Genomic DNA, 25382 nt, shown 5'->3' with positions numbered 1-25382 from the left:
CAGTCAGCACGTATCCTCACGCATTACCAGTGACAAGTGCTGCTAAGCCTTCTGTAAGGCTTAAGTACAGAGTTAGCAAATCCAATTGTGAAGCAGCTGTCTTAAGATACCTTCAAAGTAGCTACACTTGAATATGGTAAGCAATCTGAATAGCAGAAATCCTAAGCCAAAGCCCATTGGAGCTAAACCAACATCCTTGGCAGATTTTGCATTTCATAGATGCCTTGGACAATATAATCTAGGCCATTAACAGCACTAAACCTAATCCATTAAATACCTGTCTTAATTTCAGTTTATTCAGTGTATAGATGTCCTTAGTGCCTATAAATAAATACATCAAGATTCAGTTCTTCATAGATAAATTGCCCTTAAAACCAGAATTCTTCTTGCATATTTTGGAAGCCTAATGGTAATTGACTGTGTAGGCTACCTCAACATCCATGGTAGTAATCCTTTGTATATATCCTTTTAAATGCAAATCCACTGTGGTTTTCTCCTCCAAAAAACAGACCTATTGGGGAGATAGGATTTCAAATCATCCATCTCACATTTTTTGTCCTGTTCCCAAAACCACTGGTAGGGATGCTGCATGTTCTATATGCTGGCTCAAAGAAGAGCTACCTTTCTTGCCAGAGAACTTGCAGCCTGAATATAATCACCTAGCCTCAAGTTGTATAGCAGAACTGACTGCCTAACTCACACAAGATAGGATCACCGTACATTTAAACACACAGTGACTAGCAAAGGATTGATAGAAGAAAAATTATAAGAAAAAAATTATGTCATGAACCAGTATGTCCAGACTCATAATCTGTTTTTCTCTTTTTCAGCGAATGTACAATTCATGGCAAAGTATGCAGATATGATGAACATGGTATGTTGATGAAGTAATTTTGATATGAATAAGACACATTTAGGGTACTCTCTGTTTCAGGTAGCAACAAATAACATCCTGTTTTAATCTACAGAATGTGTCTGCATTTATGAGGGGCAGAAGTACAACTACAAAGATGTGGTCTACAACACTACAGATGGCACAGGATGGTGTATTGTTGCAACCTGTGGTCCCAATGGAACACTTCAAAGGTTTATGTATGATTGTCTAACCTCAACGTCACCCACAACATCAACGACATTTCACTTCACGTCTACACCACCTACCACTACTTCCACAGGTAGGTCCTTTGTAGCCACTAAGATTGTATTCTCTTGTTTAGTGAGGAAAATATATTATACAGTACTAAGTGGATTGCTCAGATATTGGCATTGAGATAATGAAATTTTGGTTAATAGAATTCCTGTACAGCATTCTTCAGGTTGGGAATCCCAAATTACTCTGGGCATATGTTGTTTTAAGAAATCAGCATTCAGTATAAAATATATAAGTTTTGAAATTACAGAAAATACCAGCATGCTAGAATTCAGTATCTATTTTCCATCTGTTTCATAATGAGAGTTGACTCGCAAAACCTCTCCAACCAATAAATGGTTTCTTCAGATCAGAGCTAAAATACAAAGTGTAGGAAGGTTTGAAATACAGGAACAAAGACTGCTCTGCCCTGAGTGAGGAGCCAAGATTTGGAAGAAAAAAGTAGCAATGAATTTTGATGCATACTATAAAAGTTACTCTTTCCATGGATTTTAATACATTCCAGAGAGACTAGTATATACTGAAACAAGATAGAACGAAAGCAAATACACTGAACCAAATGCAAAGCAATTGAGACTTGGGTTTTTTCCAGAGCATATAAATTCTACCTGAGCCTTATTTTAGCGCCTTGTAAAACATAATTAGTATTCTCTTGGGAAGTGACAGTTCCAAGCATGTCAGTACATTAAATTGCTGGGTGATGGATTTTCTGTTATACAATTTACTAAACTAAACTGATGCACAACAGGAGCATAATGTAAGACAAATGACATTAGGAAAACTGTCAGCCCATTTAAAACAAAACAAAAATTTACAAAATTTTACATTTAACAACAAAAAAAAATAGCATCTACAGGAAGTAACTCTTAATTTCATGGTGTCTTCCTTTGCCTTTTCTCCTTCACAGTGTCACCAACTACATCAGTATGTGTTCATGAAGTCTGTAAGTGGTCCGAATGGTACGATGGGAGTCTACAAACCCCTGGCTATGATGGAGGAGATTTTGAAACTTTCAATGATTTACGAGCAAAAGGTTATGAAGTTTGTGAAGCCCCAAAGGCTATTGAATGCAGAGCAGAAAAGTTCCCTGATATACCACTGAAAGACCTTGGCCAAAAAGTGGAATGCAGTACAACACGAGGGCTTATATGTTACAACAAGGATCAAATTTCAACAATGTGCAACAACTACCAAATCAGAATCCTCTGCTGTGTTTTTGTACCATGCTCTTCCACAACGCCTTCCAGCGCATCAACCCCAGTCACAACTCCAATTCTGACAGAAACATCTACTGAAGCAACGTATTCAGTTACTACTGAAAGTATATTGATACCTTCACCTACTGAAGAAACAACTAGAACCACAACACCTGTCACCACATCTCCTCCAACAACTCCTCTTTGTTTCAAAGAAAAGTGTTACTGGTCAAGATGGTATGATGTAAGCTATCCAGGGTCAGGTTACGAAGATGGAGATTTTGACACGATTGAGAACATTGAAAATAATGGATACAAAGTCTGCAACAATAGAAAGGATGTGGAATGTAGAGCAGTACGGTTCCCGAATACACCATATCCTCTACTAGAGCAAAAGATAACATGTAACACAGAAGAAGGGTTGAAATGTTACAATAAAGATCAACTTCCACCAATCTGCTATAATTATGAATTAAGATTTAAATGCTGCGTGAATATACCAGTGCCATGTGAAACAACCCCAGAAATTATAACAAAAACAACACAACCAACTACTATTCCATCAAGTACAATCTCCACACCAGAATCAACGACTCTAAGTTTGCAAACAAAACATAAGACAACAACGGAATACCCAGTTGAACCCAAAACAGATTACATACACACCAGAATAACATCAAAACCTACAAGGCAAACACAAAAACCAACAACTACAACACCAGTGCTAAGCAGCACAACCACAAAAACTACACCATATTCACCGACCAACCCCTGTGAACCCGAAGTGTGCACCTGGAGCGAATGGTTCGACGTCGACTTCCCCTCCTCGGGGCCCAGCCAGGGAGACTTCGAAACCTACCAGCACATCCGCGCCGCCGGCAAGCAGGTCTGCCGGCAGCCAAAGGAGATCGAGTGCCGGGCGGAGGACTACCCCGACGTTGCTATCCAGCAGGTGGGGCAGGTCGTGCAGTGCGACGTCCACTTTGGACTGGTGTGCAAGAACGAGGACCAGACGGGCAAGTTCAAGATGTGCCTCAACTACAAGATCCGTGTGCTCTGCTGCACCCCCAACTACAACTGCTCACTGCCCACAGTCCCCGTGATAACAACCAGCCCCACCACCAGCACCACGACCACATCGATCCCGTCCTCCACCACCACAGTCACCACCTCCACCTCCACGCCATACATCTCCACCACCACGAGTCCCACCTCCACGGAAATCATCACTTCCACCAGCACCACCATCCCCACGCCGACGACGTCTACGACAACTTCCTCCACCACCCCCTGTGAACCCGAAGTGTGCACCTGGAGCGAATGGTTCGACGTCGACTTCCCCTCCTCGGGGCCCAGCCAGGGAGACTTCGAAACCTACCAGCACATCCGCGCCGCCGGCAAGCAGGTCTGCCGGCAGCCAAAGGAGATCGAGTGCCGGGCGGAGGACTACCCCGACGTTGCTATCCAGCAGGTGGGGCAGGTCGTGCAGTGCGACGTCCACTTTGGACTGGTGTGCAAGAACGAGGACCAGACGGGCAAGTTCAAGATGTGCCTCAACTACAAGATCCGTGTGCTCTGCTGCACCCCCAACTACAACTGCTCACTGCCCACAGTCCCCGTGATAACAACCAGCCCCACCACCAGCACCACGACCACATCGATCCCGTCCTCCACCACCACAGTCACCACCTCCACCTCCACGCCATACATCTCCACCACCACGAGTCCCACCTCCACGGAAATCATCACTTCCACCAGCACCACCATCCCCACGCCGACGACGTCTACGACAACTTCCTCCACCACCCCCTGTGAACCCGAAGTGTGCACCTGGAGCGAATGGTTCGACGTCGACTTCCCCTCCTCGGGGCCCAGCCAGGGAGACTTCGAAACCTACCAGCACATCCGCGCCGCCGGCAAGCAGGTCTGCCGGCAGCCAAAGGAGATCGAGTGCCGGGCGGAGGACTACCCCGACGTTGCTATCCAGCAGGTGGGGCAGGTCGTGCAGTGCGACGTCCACTTTGGACTGGTGTGCAAGAACGAGGACCAGACGGGCAAGTTCAAGATGTGCCTCAACTACAAGATCCGTGTGCTCTGCTGCACCCCCAACTACAACTGCTCACTGCCCACAGTCCCCGTGATAACAACCAGCCCCACCACCAGCACCACGACCACATCGATCCCGTCCTCCACCACCACAGTCACCACCTCCACCTCCACGCCATACATCTCCACCACCACGAGTCCCACCTCCACGGAAATCATCACTTCCACCAGCACCACCATCCCCACGCCGACGACGTCTACGACAACTTCCTCCACCACCCCCTGTGAACCCGAAGTGTGCACCTGGAGCGAATGGTTCGACGTCGACTTCCCCTCCTCGGGGCCCAGCCAGGGAGACTTCGAAACCTACCAGCACATCCGCGCCGCCGGCAAGCAGGTCTGCCGGCAGCCAAAGGAGATCGAGTGCCGGGCGGAGGACTACCCCGACGTTGCTATCCAGCAGGTGGGGCAGGTCGTGCAGTGCGACGTCCACTTTGGACTGGTGTGCAAGAACGAGGACCAGACGGGCAAGTTCAAGATGTGCCTCAACTACAAGATCCGTGTGCTCTGCTGCACCCCCAACTACAACTGCTCACTGCCCACAGTCCCCGTGATAACAACCAGCCCCACCACCAGCACCACGACCACATCGATCCCGTCCTCCACCACCACAGTCACCACCTCCACCTCCACGCCATACATCTCCACCACCACGAGTCCCACCTCCACGGAAATCATCACTTCCACCAGCACCACCATCCCCACGCCGACGACGTCTACGACAACTTCCTCCACCACCCCCTGTGAACCCGAAGTGTGCACCTGGAGCGAATGGTTCGACGTCGACTTCCCCTCCTCGGGGCCCAGCCAGGGAGACTTCGAAACCTACCAGCACATCCGCGCCGCCGGCAAGCAGGTCTGCCGGCAGCCAAAGGAGATCGAGTGCCGGGCGGAGGACTACCCCGACGTTGCTATCCAGCAGGTGGGGCAGGTCGTGCAGTGCGACGTCCACTTTGGACTGGTGTGCAAGAACGAGGACCAGACGGGCAAGTTCAAGATGTGCCTCAACTACAAGATCCGTGTGCTCTGCTGCACCCCCAACTACAACTGCTCACTGCCCACAGTCCCCGTGATAACAACCAGCCCCACCACCAGCACCACGACCACATCGATCCCGTCCTCCACCACCACAGTCACCACCTCCACCTCCACGCCATACATCTCCACCACCACGAGTCCCACCTCCACGGAAATCATCACTTCCACCAGCACCACCATCCCCACGCCGACGACGTCTACGACAACTTCCTCCACCACCCCCTGTGAACCCGAAGTGTGCACCTGGAGCGAATGGTTCGACGTCGACTTCCCCTCCTCGGGGCCCAGCCAGGGAGACTTCGAAACCTACCAGCACATCCGCGCCGCCGGCAGGCAGGTCTGCCGGCAGCCAAAGGAGATCGAGTGCCGGGCGGAGGACTACCCCGACGTTGCTATCCAGCAGGTGGGGCAGGTCGTGCAGTGCGACGTCCACTTTGGACTGGTGTGCAAGAACGAGGACCAGACGGGCAAGTTCAAGATGTGCCTCAACTACAAGATCCGTGTGCTCTGCTGCACCCCCAACTACAACTGCTCACTGCCCACAGTCCCCGTGATAACAACCAGCCCCACCACCAGCACCACGACCACATCGATCCCGTCCTCCACCACCACAGTCACCACCTCCACCTCCACGCCATACATCTCCACCACCACGAGTCCCACCTCCACGGAAATCATCACTTCCACCAGCACCACCATCCCCACGCCGACGACGTCTACGACAACTTCCTCCACCACCCCCTGTGAACCCGAAGTGTGCACCTGGAGCGAATGGTTCGACGTCGACTTCCCCTCCTCGGGGCCCAGCCAGGGAGACTTCGAAACCTACCAGCACATCCGCGCCGCCGGCAAGCAGGTCTGCCGGCAGCCAAAGGAGATCGAGTGCCGGGCGGAGGACTACCCCGACGTTGCTATCCAGCAGGTGGGGCAGGTCGTGCAGTGCGACGTCCACTTTGGACTGGTGTGCAAGAACGAGGACCAGACGGGCAAGTTCAAGATGTGCCTCAACTACAAGATCCGTGTGCTCTGCTGCACCCCCAACTACAACTGCTCACTGCCCACAGTCCCCGTGATAACAACCAGCCCCACCACCAGCACCACGACCACATCGATCCCGTCCTCCACCACCACAGTCACCACCTCCACCTCCACGCCATACATCTCCACCACCACGAGTCCCACCTCCACGGAAATCATCACTTCCACCAGCACCACCATCCCCACGCCGACGACGTCTACGACAACTTCCTCCACCACCCCCTGTGAACCCGAAGTGTGCACCTGGAGCGAATGGTTCGACGTCGACTTCCCCTCCTCGGGGCCCAGCCAGGGAGACTTCGAAACCTACCAGCACATCCGCGCCGCCGGCAAGCAGGTCTGCCGGCAGCCAAAGGAGATCGAGTGCCGGGCGGAGGACTACCCCGACGTTGCTATCCAGCAGGTGGGGCAGGTCGTGCAGTGCGACGTCCACTTTGGACTGGTGTGCAAGAACGAGGACCAGACGGGCAAGTTCAAGATGTGCCTCAACTACAAGATCCGTGTGCTCTGCTGCACCCCCAACTACAACTGCTCACTGCCCACAGTCCCCGTGATAACAACCAGCCCCACCACCAGCACCACGACCACATCGATCCCGTCCTCCACCACCACAGTCACCACCTCCACCTCCACGCCATACATCTCCACCACCACGAGTCCCACCTCCACGGAAATCATCACTTCCACCAGCACCACCATCCCCACGCCGACGACGTCTACGACAACTTCCTCCACCACCCCCTGTGAACCCGAAGTGTGCACCTGGAGCGAATGGTTCGACGTCGACTTCCCCTCCTCGGGGCCCAGCCAGGGAGACTTCGAAACCTACCAGCACATCCGCGCCGCCGGCAAGCAGGTCTGCCGGCAGCCAAAGGAGATCGAGTGCCGGGCGGAGGACTACCCCGACGTTGCTATCCAGCAGGTGGGGCAGGTCGTGCAGTGCGACGTCCACTTTGGACTGGTGTGCAAGAACGAGGACCAGACGGGCAAGTTCAAGATGTGCCTCAACTACAAGATCCGTGTGCTCTGCTGCACCCCCAACTACAACTGCTCACTGCCCACAGTCCCCGTGATAACAACCAGCCCCACCACCAGCACCACGACCACATCGATCCCGTCCTCCACCACCACAGTCACCACCTCCACCTCCACGCCATACATCTCCACCACCACGAGTCCCACCTCCACGGAAATCATCACTTCCACCAGCACCACCATCCCCACGCCGACGACGTCTACGACAACTTCCTCCACCACCCCCTGTGAACCCGAAGTGTGCACCTGGAGCGAATGGTTCGACGTCGACTTCCCCTCCTCGGGGCCCAGCCAGGGAGACTTCGAAACCTACCAGCACATCCGCGCCGCCGGCAAGCAGGTCTGCCGGCAGCCAAAGGAGATCGAGTGCCGGGCGGAGGACTACCCCGACGTTGCTATCCAGCAGGTGGGGCAGGTCGTGCAGTGCGACGTCCACTTTGGACTGGTGTGCAAGAACGAGGACCAGACGGGCAAGTTCAAGATGTGCCTCAACTACAAGATCCGTGTGCTCTGCTGCACCCCCAACTACAACTGCTCACTGCCCACAGTCCCCGTGATAACAACCAGCCCCACCACCAGCACCACGACCACATCGATCCCGTCCTCCACCACCACAGTCACCACCTCCACCTCCACGCCATACATCTCCACCACCACGAGTCCCACCTCCACGGAAATCATCACTTCCACCAGCACCACCATCCCCACGCCGACGACGTCTACGACAACTTCCTCCACCACCCCCTGTGAACCCGAAGTGTGCACCTGGAGCGAATGGTTCGACGTCGACTTCCCCTCCTCGGGGCCCAGCCAGGGAGACTTCGAAACCTACCAGCACATCCGCGCCGCCGGCAAGCAGGTCTGCCGGCAGCCAAAGGAGATCGAGTGCCGGGCGGAGGACTACCCCGACGTTGCTATCCAGCAGGTGGGGCAGGTCGTGCAGTGCGACGTCCACTTTGGACTGGTGTGCAAGAACGAGGACCAGACGGGCAAGTTCAAGATGTGCCTCAACTACAAGATCCGTGTGCTCTGCTGCACCCCCAACTACAACTGCTCACTGCCCACAGTCCCCGTGATAACAACCAGCCCCACCACCAGCACCACGACCACATCGATCCCGTCCTCCACCACCACAGTCACCACCTCCACCTCCACGCCATACATCTCCACCACCACGAGTCCCACCTCCACGGAAATCATCACTTCCACCAGCACCACCATCCCCACGCCGACGACGTCTACGACAACTTCCTCCACCACCCCCTGTGAACCCGAAGTGTGCACCTGGAGCGAATGGTTCGACGTCGACTTCCCCTCCTCGGGGCCCAGCCAGGGAGACTTCGAAACCTACCAGCACATCCGCGCCGCCGGCAAGCAGGTCTGCCGGCAGCCAAAGGAGATCGAGTGCCGGGCGGAGGACTACCCCGACGTTGCTATCCAGCAGGTGGGGCAGGTCGTGCAGTGCGACGTCCACTTTGGACTGGTGTGCAAGAACGAGGACCAGACGGGCAAGTTCAAGATGTGCCTCAACTACAAGATCCGTGTGCTCTGCTGCACCCCCAACTACAACTGCTCACTGCCCACAGTCCCCGTGATAACAACCAGCCCCACCACCAGCACCACGACCACATCGATCCCGTCCTCCACCACCACAGTCACCACCTCCACCTCCACGCCATACATCTCCACCACCACGAGTCCCACCTCCACGGAAATCATCACTTCCACCAGCACCACCATCCCCACGCCGACGACGTCTACGACAACTTCCTCCACCACCCCCTGTGAACCCGAAGTGTGCACCTGGAGCGAATGGTTCGACGTCGACTTCCCCTCCTCGGGGCCCAGCCAGGGAGACTTCGAAACCTACCAGCACATCCGCGCCGCCGGCAAGCAGGTCTGCCGGCAGCCAAAGGAGATCGAGTGCCGGGCGGAGGACTACCCCGACGTTGCTATCCAGCAGGTGGGGCAGGTCGTGCAGTGCGACGTCCACTTTGGACTGGTGTGCAAGAACGAGGACCAGACGGGCAAGTTCAAGATGTGCCTCAACTACAAGATCCGTGTGCTCTGCTGCACCCCCAACTACAACTGCTCACTGCCCACAGTCCCCGTGATAACAACCAGCCCCACCACCAGCACCACGACCACATCGATCCCGTCCTCCACCACCACAGTCACCACCTCCACCTCCACGCCATACATCTCCACCACCACGAGTCCCACCTCCACGGAAATCATCACTTCCACCAGCACCACCATCCCCACGCCGACGACGTCTACGACAACTTCCTCCACCACCCCCTGTGAACCCGAAGTGTGCACCTGGAGCGAATGGTTCGACGTCGACTTCCCCTCCTCGGGGCCCAGCCAGGGAGACTTCGAAACCTACCAGCACATCCGCGCCGCCGGCAAGCAGGTCTGCCGGCAGCCAAAGGAGATCGAGTGCCGGGCGGAGGACTACCCCGACGTTGCTATCCAGCAGGTGGGGCAGGTCGTGCAGTGCGACGTCCACTTTGGACTGGTGTGCAAGAACGAGGACCAGACGGGCAAGTTCAAGATGTGCCTCAACTACAAGATCCGTGTGCTCTGCTGCACCCCCAACTACAACTGCTCACTGCCCACAGTCCCCGTGATAACAACCAGCCCCACCACCAGCACCACGACCACATCGATCCCGTCCTCCACCACCACAGTCACCACCTCCACCTCCACGCCATACATCTCCACCACCACGAGTCCCACCTCCACGGAAATCATCACTTCCACCAGCACCACCATCCCCACGCCGACGACGTCTACGACAACTTCCTCCACCACCCCCTGTGAACCCGAAGTGTGCACCTGGAGCGAATGGTTCGACGTCGACTTCCCCTCCTCGGGGCCCAGCCAGGGAGACTTCGAAACCTACCAGCACATCCGCGCCGCCGGCAAGCAGGTCTGCCGGCAGCCAAAGGAGATCGAGTGCCGGGCGGAGGACTACCCCGACGTTGCTATCCAGCAGGTGGGGCAGGTCGTGCAGTGCGACGTCCACTTTGGACTGGTGTGCAAGAACGAGGACCAGACGGGCAAGTTCAAGATGTGCCTCAACTACAAGATCCGTGTGCTCTGCTGCACCCCCAACTACAACTGCTCACTGCCCACAGTCCCCGTGATAACAACCAGCCCCACCACCAGCACCACGACCACATCGATCCCGTCCTCCACCACCACAGTCACCACCTCCACCTCCACGCCATACATCTCCACCACCACGAGTCCCACCTCCACGGAAATCATCACTTCCACCAGCACCACCATCCCCACGCCGACGACGTCTACGACAACTTCCTCCACCACCCCCTGTGAACCCGAAGTGTGCACCTGGAGCGAATGGTTCGACGTCGACTTCCCCTCCTCGGGGCCCAGCCAGGGAGACTTTGAAACCTACCAGCACATCCGCGCCGCCGGCAAGCAGGTCTGCCGGCAGCCAAAGGAGATCGAGTGCCAGGCGGAGGACTACCCCGACGTTGCTATCCAGCAGGTGGGGCAGGTCGTGCAGTGCGACGTCCACTTTGGACTGGTGTGCAAGAACGAGGACCAGACGGGCAAGTTCAAGATGTGCCTCAACTACAAGATCCGTGTGCTCTGCTGCACCCCCAACTACAACTGCTCACTGCCCACAGTCCCCGTGATAACAACCAGCCCCACCACCAGCACCACGACCACATCGATCCCGTCCTCCACCACCACAGTCACCACCTCCACCTCCACGCCATACATCTCCACCACCACGAGTCCCACCTCCACGGAAATCATCACTTCCACCAGCACCACCATCCCCACGCCGACGACGTCTACGACAACTTCCTCCACCACCCCCTGTGAACCCGAAGTGTGCACCTGGAGCGAATGGTTCGACGTCGACTTCCCCTCCTCGGGGCCCAGCCAGGGAGACTTCGAAACCTACCAGCACATCCGCGCCGCCGGCAAGCAGGTCTGCCGGCAGCCAAAGGAGATCGAGTGCCGGGCGGAGGACTACCCCGACGTTGCTATCCAGCAGGTGGGGCAGGTCGTGCAGTGCGACGTCCACTTTGGACTGGTGTGCAAGAACGAGGACCAGACGGGCAAGTTCAAGATGTGCCTCAACTACAAGATCCGTGTGCTCTGCTGCACCCCCAACTACAACTGCTCACTGCCCACAGTCCCCGTGATAACAACCAGCCCCACCACCAGCACCACGACCACATCGATCCCGTCCTCCACCACCACAGTCACCACCTCCACCTCCACGCCATACATCTCCACCACCACGAGTCCCACCTCCACGGAAATCATCACTTCCACCAGCACCACCATCCCCACGCCGACGACGTCTACGACAACTTCCTCCACCACCCCCTGTGAACCCGAAGTGTGCACCTGGAGCGAATGGTTCGACGTCGACTTCCCCTCCTCGGGGCCCAGCCAGGGAGACTTCGAAACCTACCAGCACATCCGCGCCGCCGGCAAGCAGGTCTGCCGGCAGCCAAAGGAGATCGAGTGCCGGGCGGAGGACTACCCCGACGTTGCTATCCAGCAGGTGGGGCAGGTCGTGCAGTGCGACGTCCACTTTGGACTGGTGTGCAAGAACGAGGACCAGACGGGCAAGTTCAAGATGTGCCTCAACTACAAGATCCGTGTGCTCTGCTGCACCCCCAACTACAACTGCCCTTTCTCCACTCTCTCACCTACCACCAGCACATCCACCATTGCTACCCTAAGTGAATCCTTCTTCACAACAACTCCTATTTCAACTACGCCGTGTTTCTGCAAGATTGGTGATGCTATTTTTTCACCTGGTTCGTGTGCATTATTTTGTTACCTTTTTATTAATTTTCCATTTGTTTCCACTTTGTTTTTTTTTGCTCATGTTCCTTTTTTTTTCATTATCCCTTGTTTTTGTGCCTTTCTTTTTTTGTTTGTTTTTTATGCTTCTAATATTTTTTTTTCTTTTTCTACAGGTGACTTGATTTACAATAGAATTGATAGTGACGGATGTCGATTTTATGCCATCTGTAGCCCAACATGTAATATTGAACGACACGCTGTACATTGTCCTGTCACTACTTTGCCAGCCACAAGTTCCTCTGAGTGGTCTACAATAACAACAGCAGTTCCTCTGCCTCCCACTTCTACACGTCCTCCTTTTCATGGTTGTGTTTCCAATATTTACCCTCCTTTACAAGTACGTTATTTTTGTGTTAGTTTTCGACTTTTGAAATAACATCATTTTTTGGGTGGTGTCTAATTGGTAGAGTTTGTAGTGTTTAAACCTTACATGTGGTGATTGTCTTAATTATTTTGCTAATGATGGGCAATATATAGGACATAATATTTTAATTTTTCCTTTTTCTTACTTTTAGTTTTTTATACTTCTAAAAAATGTGACAATATTCTTTTTTTGTTACTTGATTTTTAGTGAAACTCTTTGGTGCATTGCATCTGTAAGGTATCTTCTCACTGATATAATATAAGGAGTTTTCTTATATATCTTATTTTTTCACTAAAGGAAATATTTAAGATTCAGTGAAGGCTTGTATGTGTTTCCATTCTCCTGGTTTTTTATCTATGCTCCTCTAAACTTTTTAATTATGTTCTTTGTTGACCATGAATTACGCTATACACAGAACAGAGGGGAGCAGTTCCTGTAACCTAATACTCCAGTAGAGTTCCTCATGCAGAAGTAACTGGTGTAGTTAAGGTTTCCACCTCCTTTTAACATTAAAAAAATTAATCCTGTACAATATTGACAACTTTTTCTCTCAGTGAAAATTTTCATTTTAGTCTTTTTTTTTTAGTTTCAGAAATGTAAGTGTGGTTTATTCCTCATAACACAGTCAGAATTTTGAATACCTATAGTTGCCATTAAAAGTCATTAATACCAAAATTGAAGAGAAGTAACCCACATTGATTTCCTTTCCAACACTACCAGTACTGAAAACATAGCATAAATCTAAAAGGAGGAGTGAAGGTCATACCTGTTTACAGAGTTTTTTGAAAAAAGCTTTTTCTTCATTTTGCAGCCTGGAGAAAGTTTCAAATTATCCAACTGTACAGAAGTCATCTGTAATGGAGACAACAACATAGATGTAGTACCAACATACTGCCCACCGGTAAAGGAAATTACCTGTGCAAACAAATATCCACCAATGCTGGTACCTGATGAAAATGGATGCTGTTACCGATATGAGTGTCAATGTAAGCATCACTAGATACAGGAATAACATTAAAAAAAAAATAAAGAAGAAACAGCCGAGCTTTACGCAGATTATATGGGCATTTTCATTTCTTAGGGCTGCGCTATAAATTGCAGCATCTTCAGGTTTTAGATTTTCTTCTGCTAAATTCTCATCTTAATCTTCCAAATATTTTCTCTGTACAGGTGTGTGTAGTGGATGGGGTGATCCTCATTACATTACTTTTGATGGAATCTATTATACCTTCCTTGAAAACTGCACTTATGTCCTGGTGAAACAGATTGTCCCTAGATATGACAACTTCCGTGTTTACATTGACAATTATTACTGCGATGCAAAAGATGGACTCTCCTGCCCTAAATCTATTATTATTTTCTACAAATCTGCAGAAGTGGTGCTGACTCGTCAACTCATGAATGGTGTGATGACCAATGTGGTAAATACTTTTTTTCTATTTTTGCAAAAAAGAACTAATGTCTATAAGCCTTACTGATGCTATTTTGAGATACAGTCTGTTAGAATATCACATCATGGAGGTGATCAGGGCAGAGGATATCACTAGGGGGGAACAAAAGGATTGCACTGGATGCTAAGAACAAAATTCACATTTCATGAAAACTGGTACATTGTGCCATACTGTTATGTAAAAAAGCACACTTTGAGGAAACACAAACACAAATTGCAAGCAGGAATCTTCTCCCAGAGGAAGATGGATATGTATCCCTTATCTGCTGGATAACTGCTTTCTCTCCATATGGAACTTTGGCACCAAACAGCCCTGACATGATTCCCCCTTCAATTTCCTACAGTGAAGAGAGGTATAGCTGAAGACAAGGGGTAACTTAGACTGTCACCTGACCTTCATGATCCAAAGTCGTGTTGGCAAACCAGTGAAAATGAAAAGATAGTCCCACTCTTACACTGGAGAATCTATTTGTTGATTAGAGAATCTATAGAAAGGGAGAAAATTTTGTCTGAATAGGCATTCTCTCCTTACAGTGCCATGCCAAATTCTCAGTCAGAAACACACATTGGTTCCCTGTGAAAGAAAACAGTGACTGACAATTTTAAGTCGTGCTTTAGCCTGGTTCAGTGAGAAGAGAGCTGCAGAATAACTTCTGACGAAAAACTATTAGGCAAATAATTTACCTTCATTAACTCATATAAGATACTGGCTGCAAATTGAAAATTTTAACAAATAAATATGATCACCACTACATAAAACTGGCACTAAGGGCATCTGACTTCATTTTGAATTCAGACAGCTCTTCCTATATCAATCACTATGTAATATAGAGATGGTGTGACTATCTGGCAAAGTTATCACATAATAATGACAGGGATGTTTCTGTAGCTAAACAAAACTACCACACATTTTCATATGAAAAATGTTTCCAAGGCACATAATCATGAGGGATACAATGAAAATACTTGGATTTATATGCATAGAATACTGTGTATTAGCATACAATTATCACAAACACGGTATGTAGAGGCCACTTGGATTATTATCCCATTTTAGCAATATAGCAATACAAGCCAAGATATCAATGCAAATATATGCTGTCATTAGGATGCCAATGTGCACTGGATGTGATGAACAACAATATGGACTTATCCATAATTGTGAAGATTAGAAAATATATATTTAAAACAATCAGGAAGGAGAATTGCTTATTCTGATGTGGTGTTTTGGTGGTTTTTTTAAACCCTGTATACAGATGTACTTCAACAAAAAGATTGTTGGACCAGGCTTCAAAAAAGATGGCATTTCTTTCTCCACTCTTGGCATCAATATGATTGTTGAAATAGAAGAAATTGGTGCAGTCATCACCTTTAGTGGTCTCATTTTCTCTGTCAAGCTCCCATACAGCAAATTTGGCAACAACACCGAAGGACAATGTGGTAAGAAGGCTGCACAGATTGGAGGGAGTCCTCTTTCCCCACCCCTACCTTGGTTATGCTCACCCACTCTGGCTATGCAGTCTTACAATTGACAGAGATTTTTAAACAGCAGTAAATGGAAATGAGTACAGTTTTGCTCTTCAACTTCTGTAGGATGTCAAAAGCTCAATATTTCTTTGGGGCTGGGGTTTTACATCTGTTTGTTTTTTCCACAACCTAAAGTTCAACCTAGAGAGTGTTCCCTAGGAAGCAAAGGAAAATATGCATTTATGAGCACATCACACCTAAACATATCAGCCCAGGAATGTACTGTCATCTCTGATGTGGCTTAGGAGACTTACCCACCTTGTCTGTTCCAGGAACATGTACAAACAATAAAGAAGATGAATGCCGCTTACCAAGTGGTAAGATCATTTCCTCCTGTCCCCAAATGGCTCATCACTGGATTGTTGACAACAACAAGTCATGCCATGGAGTGCCAGTACCACCAACTATAACCACACCTCCACCAAAGCCTCAATGTCAAACACCTCCGCTCTGCAAACTTATCTTAAGCGAGTAAGAAAACAAATTCATTTTTTCTAGACACAACTGTCTCAGTATCTTACAAGAAGAATAACAGCTATAGCTTTAGCATGTGATAATAACTGAAAATGTCAGCTCAGTGACAGAATATATATAGTAAAAGGCCTTTGCAAAAGAAACTGGTCTGCCTTAATGATTTGCATGCCAAAGATAACTGAGCAAGGAGAGGTAAAGTCAGAAAATCAGGGATGCAGTGAGCACTAAAATCAATTCTCCCTGGATGCAATATTTCCAGAGTTTGTTCATTAAGTATTAAGCAAAGACTGAACTCTAAATTTGAAGTGGGTCTTCAGTACAAATCATAGAGAAGCCACTTGCCAAAAAGGTGAAGAAAGCTGATGCAAACAGCTGAGAAATGTCCTTCTTTCTTTGTACGTTTTACCTAAAATATGGTGTTCCAAAAGTGCAAAGGCTTGTTGTCTGAAGTATGTCATATACCTGTGTAGGCTGACAAGGTTACTTATAAAAGCCCTCTTACACATGCTTTCTGTAGTATCTAGTAAGTTTGGAGCTCTTTTATGTGTGAATTTTCTATTGCTACTTTTTTCATTCCTTTTTTCTCAATGTAGTGCAGTTGCCTTTTACACCTACACCACTAAAAAGTTGCGTACACATACAGAAATACTATGACCATTAACATCTAGGAAAAAAAAGCACTACAGATTTCTTAATCTTCCTGAATCTATCTCCCAGCTTACTGGCCATTACTAGGATCTTGTTTCTCATAATACTTTCCTTTCTGAAGCAGAGTCACATGGTATTAACTGGAAAGTGTTGTCTGACAGGAACAGACTTTGTATAATGGCTCATTAATATAGAAGGGGGTTGCTTTCTTTCCTGTCTGCAGGGTTTTTGCAGAATGTCATACCGTGATACCACCAGAACCATTTTTCAAAGGCTGTGTTTTTGATGGATGTCGCATAGACGATGAATCCATGCAGTGTTCCAGTTTGGAGATATATGCTACAGAGTGTGCTGCTAGAGGTGTCTGCATTGACTGGAGAAGAATGACCAACAATACATGTTGTAAGTATTGCAGGATTCAAAATGTGCATGATAAATGGTAGAAATTACTGCTTTATGCACTAAACACCTCTTATATCTGACACTTGGTTATTGTCTACAAAAACCCAGTGGGGTCCTTTCTCACAGAAGCTGCAGATTAAGAAGGCAAAGCTGTAGTAATTTTTTTTTCTGAAAAAAATGCATCTACTGTTAATTTTTAATTTTTTTTTTTTTTTGTCTTTTTCCATACAGCATTCAGCTGTCCGTCAAGCATGGAATACAAGCCGTGTGGGCCCATTAATCCAGTTAGCTGTGACCAAAGGTAGGGAAAAACAAAACACCCCACCCTGAAGCACCTGCTTATATTTTTCTTATCTATCTACTTTCCTCATAAATTTGAGTTATTTCACAATGAAATGTGTTGTGAATTTCACAAACTTATTCACGATTTATAAATACCAATCAGCTCTAGGAATAGGTGCTTCCTGTTGCCCTTCAGAAAGTGTACATTTTTTGTCTCTCTTGTATCTGACATGATACGCTGCTCTGCCCTCTGCCTCACCACAAAAGTGTTGTACTCAAGCACATATATTCTTCCCATTCCAGCTATGAGCATCCTGGCTATGGAGTAACTGAAGGCTGTTTCTGTCCTGAAGGAATGACACTCCTGCATGCAGAGAGCAGCATCTGTGTCTCCGAATGCTGTAAGTAGCTAATTTGAGGAATAAATAGAGACAGAGATTGTTAGTCAGGAGGCCTGAGCTCTATAGTCATCTTCTACATGGTCAGATCATTGCACATCAGGTTCCCTAAGTGTCCCCAGTTACAAATTGAATAATAGTCAATATTACCCTTTGTTCCCATCATCCATCCTTACGTAAGACTCACTGAGATGGTAGAACTCTACAGTTCAGAAAAATTAGTCTGCATGTTCATTTTCTTGTTAGCTTTATCTTCACAGTTTTTTTATTTGAAACTGCACATATGTATTCCTTTGTCAGTTTTCAGTGGTGTAAATACCCATTCGTTTGTCTCTTTTTTTTCTTTTTCTCTCTAGTCTGCAGAGAACCAAATGGAATGTCCAGACAGGTGAGTATCACAATGAGTGTGGCTTAATGAGCACAAACAAGTGAAACAAGATGATATTTAGTATTCCACTAAACCAAAGCTTTGTCACAAATGTTTGTGCAGTTTCAGTCTTAAAAATAATGAGTACTAGAGCACCCCTAAGAAATTTAACAATATGTGATAAAATATTCTTTCATTAACCTCACATACAGGAAAAAAACCTTAAAAATAAAAGAGAGAGAGAAATGGTAGTAGTGGAAGTTAGGCATATATGCTTATTTTATTTCCACAAATTTGGCTTGCTAAAATTACTAGAAATGAAGGGAGAGATGGAGAACAAAGTTTACCTGTTGCTTATCATGTTCATATCTTGCATTCTTTGTTCCTCAGCTGCACAGAAATCAGCAACCTAATGTGAAAATGAGTATGCCTTATGATCATCTCTTATTAAAAAATGGATGTGAGCCTTAATCACTTCTCCTTTAGAACTCCTGTAACTCTCATACTAACACTATTAACAAATAAGAAGTAATAGCTTTGTGAACTCAGAATCTTTAGCAGCCTCCAATGTCTTCCTGGAATAAGCAGTTTGAGGGTCTCCTATGAAATCTAGAATATGAAAAAGCTGATATAATCAGTTATCACTATATGCGTGAATATGTTAACTAGAAGCAAATAAAATTATTTTGGTTTAATTTTGTATTTAATTTTTTTCTTTCCTTTGTCTGTGTTTTTCTTTTTTATTTAGCCAGGAGAAAAATGGACAAAAGATTGCCAGGAATGTGTCTGTGACAAAAATACTCTTAAGGTGAAGTGTAAAAAGCACGAATGTTCTCTGACACAGCAAATATTTTGTGAAGAACCAGGTTATATGCCTGTTGAGATACCAATACCAGATGATCCATGCTGTACTAGGACTGAGTGTTGTGAGTACTGTCTTAATTCTTTATCATGGGGAATAGGTTATATTAATTTTAGGAAACTACAGCAATAATTTTGCATTTTTAATACTTTGCATTGATGTCATAATGCTTTTTAGAGCCTTCTTGCAGAGCATACAGTAAATGCCTAATGATAACAAATTTAAAGATTAAAAGATTTTATATAGTTAGACTTAGAAAAGTAACTGAAAATCTCCTATAATTTTACATTGAAAGCCTTTAATACTGCCACTACCTGAAATAATATTCAAAAACCATTCAAAACATTTGTGGTTTCATTTCAAAGGCCAGTATTAGGAAGATTAACTTTAAAAAATAGTAGTGATTATTTAAAAATTGCTCAGAAAAGTTCCAGAACCAGTTATCAGAGCAGAGAGTCATCAGGTTTCCCCACTGGTACAAATTTCTCTTTGAAATTATCTCTTTCTAGCAATTATTACTCTGCTTTTCTCAGTGTTTTGTTTCACAAAGATTATGGGAAAGCCCGATCACATTGAAAACACCTTGGCACATAGAATGAATTAGTCATTAAACTATCTTGTGTAAACACCATATCTACCCCATAGGAAGACTTCAGAAATTCATGTAAAACAAAATTGCTTTAATTGAAAAATTCTGAGCTTATTATTTTCCATATTCTCTTACATAAAACAGACTGCAACACAAGCCTCTGCGCTGACATCACACCCCAGTGCTTAGAGGGACAGGAAATAATCACAATAATGCCACCTGGAAACTGCTGTCCTATCTTCGAATGCAGTAAGTATTGTGCACCCTCCTCATGTGGTATTTACCTCTGTATTTTTCTAGGTTACAAAAATCTTAGAGATGCAAGTTATCTGTAGTATCATATTGGGCCTTGTCGTGAATGTGTGTTTTAAGGCCACTGCCACAGCTTACAAAAAGGGTCTACAAAGCTATGAAACAGAAGTTTTTTCATACATTTCTGTTTCCTAAAACTTACACCTCTTTCTTCCTTCTTTACAGGACAGGGCTGTGTAGTCAACGAAACCTATTATGCAGTAAGTACATAGAGTTACTCACTATAAAAATAAAGCCTCACATAGTTCACAGTGCAGTGTTTTTGAGACACCTATCATGGTCTATATTTTGTAGGAAGGTCTGAGATGAAACATTATTCATTATTTTGCTGAGGTTAACACCCTCTGGACAAGCAAAATCTTATTATGCTCTCCTTTCTACATTAGCAGAATTTGATTCCAAAATCGATATTACCAAACCAGAAACTCTGCTTAAATGAAACAACCAAAATTGTAGTTATGGATAGTTTAGCCTGTACATAGTTCATCTTTGTATTTTCTGTGACTTGTATACACGGAGCAATTTGTTTTAACTGACTAATAATGGCGTTTTCCAACTTCACCTAGCCTGGAGCTGCAGTTCCATCAGGCCCCTGTGAAGAATGCACCTGCTCTGCATCCTCTCCCTCAAGGCCTCACCACCTCGCGGTCACATGCCAGCCTGTTATCTGTGACACGTACTGCCCACTGGTGAGTGCTGGTCTGCTGCCAGAAATTCCTACCCCTCTCAGCTCTAATAACCACCAGTTCAGGTCAGTGACCTGACTTAATGCCATTGTCTCTCTATTTCTTTCGAAACAGGGCTATAAATACACTGTGGAACCCGGACAGTGCTGTGGCACGTGCAAGGCAGCGGCTTGTGTAGTGACTGTGGGAGACAACGTTACACACGTGCTCCATGTAATTACCTCTGGTTTACCTCACTTTTGGGGAACTTTGCTAGTCTTTGCATTCTTTCCTCTCCTTGTTGTTGTCACATTTATTTCCTCCATCTTTTCTCAAATTAGACAAATGCTTACTCAGGCAGGGGCTGGACAATCTCCACACAGCCTAAACAATACCTTACACCACAAAATGCCAGTTCTAAGACTTCTGGAAGCAACTGTGCTATGATACTGAACAATGGCTTTCAGAAATCAACATAGGAAAATACATAGGTGAAGGCCAAGGGCTATGGTTTGCCTCCAGTTCTGAAACTGTAGCATCCTTTTGCTCAAAGGACAATTTTATCTGTGGAGGCATTTTGACACATCCATAAATTCTAATGACAAAACCATTGAAATGCAAATCATTCTTTCCAAACGAGTCCATGTACTTACCCTATTCACACAAAAAGCACCTCTATATCCATATAAAAATAGAACCTCTTCACTTGGTCAATGAAAAACACTTAATAGCAGTATGATAATATGGCAAATAATTATCAGCTGAAATTCAAGGAAGTTGTTTGGAATAATCAAACTACTATACACAGCAACAATAAGATACTGGAGGGCTTTTGTTTCATTTTTATATAAGATGATCCTAATTTGTTTTAATTTTGACTACTTTCAGGAAGGAGAACATTGGAATCCACCTGGTGATAACTGTACTGTTTACACATGTGAAAAACATACTGACCAGTTCATTCAAGTCATCAAGGAGGCAAGCTGTCCTGCCTTTAACCATGATGACTGTGATCCAGTAAGTACTGTCCTTCCAGTTCTCATTTCTGGAAAGGTTGCAGTGCCTAACACCAGTGACAGAAGGATCATAGTGTCCAATGAAAATAACTAGCAGAAGCATCATGCAGGAAGTAGCTCTCCTTTTATCCTCTCTGAACCTAGTCCCAGTCAAATTTTATCTCAGAAAAGCAACTCAAAACTAAAATGAGTGATACAAAAATCCTCACTGAGGATCAGACATGAGAGAAAAATATACAGCATAATATTTTGGATTCCTAAAATGTCAAGTGACCTAGAAGCAAAAATCAGCCTCTGGCAAGGCACTTATTTCATTCATTGTGTTACCCTGTCTGTTTTAATCCTTCACCTTTACTGACTTTGGTCACAATATTTTGACTTACATGTTCTAGGATCTTTATTGCTTGCTGAAATTATACTACTAAACTGAGGGTTTTCCTCCATTTCAACTTTCAAATCACTACTTTAATATTGATAAGAATTATGTGCCCTTAATATTTAGCCTTGCTTGAAATTAGATTCCATGGAAATACAAAAATATACACATTCTCTGGTGCCAGAGAAAATCAGGAAGCAATGAAAGTCTGCTTTAGCATGCAGATATGAAACCTGAGTTATCTTTTTATGTTTTCCCACTTAAGGATGATATCAGGCTATCTGATGATGGCTGCTGTTTAGTGTGCCGAAGAGTACCGAAACGTAAGTAATAATAATTTTGTTAAAAGTATTGATTATATGTGCCTGGTTAGCTATATTAGCTCATTTTGCACAATGGGTGCATAGACAGATGAGGTGAACTGACCAGATTTGGGCTCACTACTTCACTGGGATGAGAAAGGAAACAGGTGGAAAAGAAACATGACATTTCCATTACGCATTTTAAGTCCCAGTGAAACAGATAATGAACTTTTCTATCCCCTACTGTTAAATGCTGGCTTTTTTGTGGGAGGGTGAGGACAATGACTACTCTCCAGCTTCCATAGATACACTCTCTTTAAGGAGGAAAGTGAAGCCAGTTCTGAGAGATGGGTGTGCATCAAGCAGTTACCACAGTACTGCTCTTAATTTCTCCATTCTGAATCAAGTTGTCTAAGAAAAAGGGAAAGTTTCATCCACTGATAACACAAACACCAAGTCTTCATTTGGCCCTCAGCAATTAAAAGAAAAATGCATTGTGACTTAGTTTTTTATTTCTGTTCCATCCTCCTTAGTTTTCAGTTACAAACTGTCATATCATACACAGCTATCTATTTATATGCACATGTATTTTAACCTGTTTTCCTTTGCTTTGTGATGACCTCAGTTTGTATGAAGTACAATACGACTACTGTCATCAACTATAATGGCTGTATGTCTGCTGCACCTGTTGAGATAACGTACTGTGAAGGCAGCTGTGATGCTTACTCACGGTAAGTGGCATAAAAGATAATGGTGGCCTCTTGTCTTCTACTCTTTACACCAGTTACATCAAGCAAATCACAAGTGTTTTTCTGATGTGTCCAACATCCACCCAGCCATCAACTGTTTCCATGGTGCTAATTAACATGATATTGTGCTAGCTTGATTATCTTGAGATTCAGTGTTCAACAGCCTGTTCAGCATCATAGTGAATAGATTGAAATTTTGATTTTGCCCATTTGAAACTGAGGTTATTTGTCATTCATTGTTATCTCACTGGACTGGCTCACTATATGATCTGGAATAATTCTTTACTTTTTCCGTGCCATAATGAAGACTTAGTCATAAATTTTTGCAATGAGGAGCAATTTACCTGTATTTCACCACAATACTGTAAGAATGCTAATATTGAGCAACAGTCCCACATGCAAGCACACAATTTCTGGTTATGTTTTGTAATGTTTGGGAGGGGCAGCTTTATACCTCACACAAATTCTGAATCTTTCTCATTGGTTTTTCTATCAGATATTCTCAAACGACAAACACCATGGTGCACAAATGCTCGTGTTGTCAGGAAATCAAGACCAGCAAGAGAAAGGTGACTCTGATGTGCAGTGATGGAACCTCCCTTGATCACTCCTACACCTACGTGGAGAAATGCAGCTGTGTGGATGCTGAGTGCGTTACCCAAGGCAACACCCAACAGGAGACACAGCAGATAAAGACCTCCCAGGAGCAAGCAAATGTCAAAAATTAGAACTAGAGAGAAGTCCTCAAACAAGGGCTGAGCATAAGACTAAATAAAGAAACTTCAAAAAATACAAAAGTGTCAAGAGCAGCTAAAATTTTGGATGAACAGATGATATTTTCTGCATAAACCCTCAGTCTGTCTGTCTACAGAATTTCAGCTTTCATTATCAATATATCTCCCATTGGTTTTTACGTCTGTTCTTTTACACCTTGAGTGGTGTAAGTTCATCTTGACATTTTCTGTTCATTTGTCTTCTGAGAAGTGCTGGACTTCTAATAACATTTTCATTCCAGTTCACCGAGAAAAATCAAAAGACAAATCCAGGAAACAAACCAAACCCAAGGAAAACTGTACCCCTCTGCTTCTATAAGTTTCTTTTTTTTGTTGAGGAAAACTTAGAGGGCAGAAAGCAATATCTTTTCAAAACTATAAACTTCAATATTTTGAATAATTTATAATGGACATATTTCCCTACATGTTCTTGTGAGGAAAAGGAAAAATCCTATTGTGAGAAGCTGCTGCACACTACTTTTTGTTTACATAACACCATCAGCATAGTAGCTGTATGAAAATATGGATTTTTTATTTTGTTTTGTTATGTGGTTAACTGTTTACAGAAGAAATATATATATATATTTGCCAACAGAGGCATATGAAGGATTTTTTTAAACAAAAGTATAATATTAATAACATTAATAATATTAATAATTGTAAATTGTTTCCTAGGAAGCTTTAAAAAGTTGGACCACTACTATTTATTACTTTTTTTTTTTTGAAAACTGATTTTTTGGGTAATTTCTTTCAGAATTAATGTTATCCCATTTCTTACTCTCAGTCATGTTGTCGGGGTATGGTATATTTTCTTTTGTTTTTGAATATTATTTTATTTTTGTTCCTTAAGACACTAAAAAGCAATTATGATTAATAAATTTTGAGCATTTTACAGCACGTCTGCTTTGACTTTTCAGTGAATCCCTTGTGTGAGAATTGCTGGGTCCATAAAACATAGTTCCAGGTCAAAAGTCCTAACACCCTATAGAGCTTTGAAACGGCTTTAAATGAAAAACACTCAAAACCAAACACTTGGAAGTGTTCCTAGCACATCACCTTAGCCGCTATTACTTAATGAACTCTCAGAAAGCAAGCACCTCTCTGAGTGTGCACATGTTTTGTAGCCCTGAAAGTTCTTTACCTGACTGGCATAGGCTAGCCAAAGTATTTCAAACCAGTCTGTCTCATGTTTTAGGGCCCACTGCAACATAAATTCATCTCTAAAATTGCACTGTTGTAAATCTATGCGGCTGCTACTGAGAGGAAAGCTCATGTCTCTACAGACAATTTGCTGGGTGCAGGTTGGGTGTTAATGTCATTGAAATGGGTCCCAATGTCTCTGCTGACTTTGGGTTTGTAGCAGAGGTCAGGCAGTTCCACTCCTGAAAGAGACAAAG

General features: G+C 45.7%; 1 protein-coding gene across 1 annotated transcript in view; it reads left to right on the top strand.

Moving 5' to 3' along the window:
- The window catches only part of LOC131559324 (mucin-5AC-like), a 46009-nt gene extending 21229 nt beyond the window's left edge, over nucleotides 1-24780 (top strand). The window contains exons 28-48 of the mRNA XM_058807653.1: nucleotides 831-874; nucleotides 969-1175; nucleotides 2058-12380; nucleotides 12543-12766; nucleotides 13605-13779; nucleotides 13964-14214; nucleotides 15500-15683; nucleotides 16043-16241; nucleotides 17116-17294; nucleotides 17526-17595; nucleotides 17880-17977; nucleotides 18331-18362; nucleotides 19090-19267; nucleotides 19937-20041; nucleotides 20270-20304; nucleotides 20671-20793; nucleotides 20905-21003; nucleotides 21658-21786; nucleotides 22427-22484; nucleotides 23089-23194; nucleotides 23709-24780. Coding sequence (XP_058663636.1) covers nucleotides 831-874; nucleotides 969-1175; nucleotides 2058-12380; nucleotides 12543-12766; nucleotides 13605-13779; nucleotides 13964-14214; nucleotides 15500-15683; nucleotides 16043-16241; nucleotides 17116-17294; nucleotides 17526-17595; nucleotides 17880-17977; nucleotides 18331-18362; nucleotides 19090-19267; nucleotides 19937-20041; nucleotides 20270-20304; nucleotides 20671-20793; nucleotides 20905-21003; nucleotides 21658-21786; nucleotides 22427-22484; nucleotides 23089-23194; nucleotides 23709-23940 — 13051 coding nt within the window. The 3' untranslated portion in view covers nucleotides 23941-24780. The remainder of the gene's footprint in view (nucleotides 1-830; nucleotides 875-968; nucleotides 1176-2057; nucleotides 12381-12542; nucleotides 12767-13604; nucleotides 13780-13963; nucleotides 14215-15499; nucleotides 15684-16042; nucleotides 16242-17115; nucleotides 17295-17525; nucleotides 17596-17879; nucleotides 17978-18330; nucleotides 18363-19089; nucleotides 19268-19936; nucleotides 20042-20269; nucleotides 20305-20670; nucleotides 20794-20904; nucleotides 21004-21657; nucleotides 21787-22426; nucleotides 22485-23088; nucleotides 23195-23708) is intronic.
- Nucleotides 24781-25382: the final 602 nt, after the last annotated feature.

Source organism: Ammospiza caudacuta, chromosome 6 (genome assembly GCF_027887145.1).
Source record: "Ammospiza caudacuta isolate bAmmCau1 chromosome 6, bAmmCau1.pri, whole genome shotgun sequence".
NCBI classification, from domain to species: domain Eukaryota; kingdom Metazoa; phylum Chordata; class Aves; order Passeriformes; family Passerellidae; genus Ammospiza; species Ammospiza caudacuta.
Note: the sequence above shows the minus strand (reverse complement) of the source record. Positions and strands in the feature narration are given on the sequence as shown.